The 3515-nt window shown below is 35.7% G+C and overlaps 2 protein-coding genes across 2 annotated transcripts in view; both read left to right on the top strand.

Moving 5' to 3' along the window:
• RpS6 (ribosomal protein S6) overlaps positions 1 to 1402 on the top strand; it is a 3559-nt gene extending 2157 nt beyond the window's left edge. Inside the window, 2 exon segments of the mRNA XM_011300443.1 lie at positions 312 to 676; positions 1153 to 1402. Coding sequence (XP_011298745.1) covers positions 312 to 676; positions 1153 to 1347 — 560 coding nt within the window. The 3' untranslated portion in view covers positions 1348 to 1402.
• A 774-nt stretch (positions 1403 to 2176) lies between these two features.
• The window catches only part of LOC105263920 (uncharacterized), a gene marked incomplete at its 3' end in the record, with an annotated part of 3466 nt that continues 2127 nt past the window's right edge, over positions 2177 to 3515 (top strand). Inside the window, 1 exon segment of the mRNA XM_011300442.1 lies at positions 2177 to 3515. Within this exon segment, the coding sequence (XP_011298744.1) occupies positions 2293 to 3515 (1223 nt within the window).

Below are 3515 nucleotides of genomic sequence, written 5' to 3'. Positions count from 1 at the left end.
TGAAGTTCAAGAAAATTTGTAAAATAATTATTTTTAGATAGCTTCCATGCACACAGGCAGTGTCCAAGTGTTTGATTTTATCTTGGAGACGTTCATGTTCATGGAATAGTAAATTGCGTTTATAGATTTGGAGAATTGTAGTTATTTATACTCTATTTCTTCAGTGTACGAACTCGACAAATTTTTTTTATTTCGAGGGACGTTTATAGGATGTACGTTAAGCAATTGTGTAAGCCTCGCGATCAATACCTTTACAAATCGTCAAAACTTCATTAAACTGTAAGAATTAAATTCAATAATGGTTCAATTAGATCAATTCCTTTCCAAATGATTCAACTGTATTTACAATATTTTTAACTGTAAACGAGCGCAAATTGATATAGTTTCTTAAATTTCCTTTTGTGGAACTTATTAAAAACAATTCAGAGGTTTTATTAAGAAATTTTATGTTAATGTTCAATCGTTTCTGTTGTAGGAGATTCCTGGGCTTACAGACAAGAATCTTCCACGTCGTCTGGGTCCCAAGAGAGCTGGACGTATCCGCAAGCTCTTCAATCTCACGAAGGAAGATGATCTTCGTGAATTCGTTGTAAAACGACCAATCCAGAAGGAGGGAAAGAAGGAACGCTTCAAGGCGCCCAAGATCCAGCGTCTCATCACTCCCATTACACTCCAGGTAATTAAAACAATTCCACATCATCATCCGCTTGTTTAAATAAATCATTTCAATTAAAAATTCTTAATTACTGACTAAATCCACTAATCCGATAAATAAAACAATATCTAAATAATTGGATCGATACTTGAACTTGTCTCATATGTCTTTTTCAAATTATCAAAACAAAGATATCCAATAAATAAATGAAAAATGCCCTTCAACTCTAATGTACATTTAATCATGAATAACAGCACGATAATGTAATAATTATTAGTCAAATCGCCAGTCTGAAAGTCAATAATGTTGATAATACTAAATCCTAACAAATTGTCAGTTACATGAATTTATGGATTTACTAATACAGCAATTTTAATCGAATAGATATGATTTATTGATTTCTTTTTTTCTGTTTATTTCTTTGAATCAAATGAAACGTATGTCGTGTTCATGATTTTATCCGGGTTGTAATGAATGTTTTAATAATTTTTTTCCAGCGCAAGAGACACAGAATAGCCCTGAAGAAGAGGCGTTGCCTTGCCCGTAAGGAGCAGGCCGCCGAGTACGCAAAACTCCTCGCCCAGAGGCAGAAGGAAGCTAAAGTCAGACGTGCTGAAGAAGTAAAACGAAAGCGCAGTGCATCCATGCGCGACTCGAAATCCTCCAACCAGTCAGCACCTCACGCAAAATAAACAACCTGCGAAAATGTATTAAAAACAATAATAACGCTCGTACGTTGATAAACAATTGTTCTTTTTATTCTCCGATGATTCAACATCAATTCAAAAGAATATTAATTTATTTATTTCCTTTATTTTTATTTTTTTTTTCACTGATATAAATAGTTTAATCATTTCTTTTTCATGTCTCAGACTCAGTGGAACTGAGAGTTTTAATTAGACAACACGGATTGCTGGGGAAACCATGAAATGAAGAATAATTTTGCATAAATTAATCCTCATTTTTAAACATTTCGTACCCAATGAATTTAAAGACAAAATTCCTCTTTAAATCACCCGGAGGGCTGATAAATAACAATTAAGGAGTAATTTTTATTATGAATCATTGTATAAAAAAAAAAGATGAGATTTTTTGAATATCTTTGATGTGATGACTTAGCTTCATTAAATTTTTATAAATTTGCTTTTCATAATGAAGTCGCCGAAAAATTACTAGAAATTACTCTTCCTACAGTTTTCTGTCTATAAATTATTCATTTAAATTTTCTGATATAAATTATTCATTTGCCCCCACCTCCTAATCTGTGAGATCAATCCTGATGAGAAAGGACTTAAAAAATTTACGAGATATTTCTACAGGAAAATTTATAATTAAAACTATCGTAATTAAATCAAATTCGATTTTCTTTTTTTTTTATTCAACTTAATTCAATTCACCTGACAAAAATCGATTTGAAAGTTGCAAAATCTCACATAATCTGCGAACAACTAATAGAACATTTTAACAGATGATAATTTAAAAACAGAATTTTCTACCGAATGCACTAGGTTTTATTATAAACTTTTTAGTTGAAAAATGAAAGTCGCTTTACTCCCCGATAATTTCACCCGCCTACAACTGTCAAAATCAGGTTCAGTAAACCATGTGAACCCCTAAAATACGTTAATCCTCAAAAAATGTGTTCATCCTGGCTGCCCTCAGCCTCACGGTCTCAAGAGTCTCCATTCGAAATAACTTCGATTCTCCACTCGCTAGCCCAAAATCGTTCACGTCTCCCAGGTCCTCTGACATTCAGAGACGAAGCTGGTGCTGGGAGAAGTCTCTCCAACATAGTCAGTCGTCTGAGCAACTCCATTGATCGAGATTCAACCCAGAGAGCCGAGAAGAGCAGTCTCTCAAAATCCAAAAACGTCACAGAGAGCCTGAGTGAAAACTCTCGAACGGAATCCGCTGTAAATGCAACATCTGTCTCATCATCCCTTGGACGACGTGAGAGAGTCGACTTGCTGATTTCCCAAGCCCTCTGGAACTCCGATCCTCACGTAACAGAATTCCCCTCGAAGAATCAGTTATCTGGAATCAAACGAGCAGATTTGACTGCTGAATCTCTCGAGACATTCCGAAGACTTGGATCAGTAAGATCTTTTACTCCTAATCCTGAAAATTCTTTTCAATCATCAACTTCAAGATCAAACACATCTCAACCCCCAAAAAATCAAAATCAAGGTGAAGAATTACTGAATAATTCCAGGATCTTCAGCAGGAGGAATTTTTTCCTGAGTAATCATTATCCAGTGAATTCTGGAGAGCGTCGAGGCCTCGAGGAAGTTCCACGGTTTTTGGAAAATACTCCAACAGAGAAAACAAGAAAACTCTTTAAAAAATCTGATGCTGCGTTTTCCAACAGTAATTCAACAGCTGAGAGAGCACATGCCGGAGGAATTGTTAATTTTCGTCGGAATGATGCTAGCAGAAAAAGTAATGACCAGAAATTTGAAAGAAGAAATAGAATTCAAATTCATAAACGAGTCCAGTCCAGAGTGAAGGGCAGAAGACTCAGAGTTACATCTTCCTCGAATTTTTTTAATGGACACGAAAACAAATTGAAAGTTGAACCACCGACTTCAGCTACTGGACTAATCCACAAAGGAACTAGAAATGATGAACCGGCCCCAGAAGATAAACCTGAAGAGCGTGAGATCATTGTAGATGAGAAAATCCCTGAGAGACCTGAGAAGACACCAGTAAATTTGATAAATTCCACGGAAACATTCGCGATAAAATCGCGAGAGGAGATTGCCGATCCTGGGCCCCAGAGTTTATCGAAGTTAGATAAAATCAGAAGTAAATTCGCGTCAAGATTATTTATCCAGAGACAGGCGACTGCCAAGCCCTCGAA

This window comes from Fopius arisanus, unplaced genomic scaffold, assembly GCF_000806365.1.
Source record: "Fopius arisanus strain USDA-PBARC FA_bdor unplaced genomic scaffold, ASM80636v1 scaffold00017, whole genome shotgun sequence".
NCBI classification, from domain to species: Eukaryota; Metazoa; Arthropoda; class Insecta; order Hymenoptera; family Braconidae; genus Fopius; species Fopius arisanus.
The sequence above is the reverse complement of the archived record's forward strand: the minus strand, read 5'-3'. Positions and strand labels throughout refer to the sequence as shown.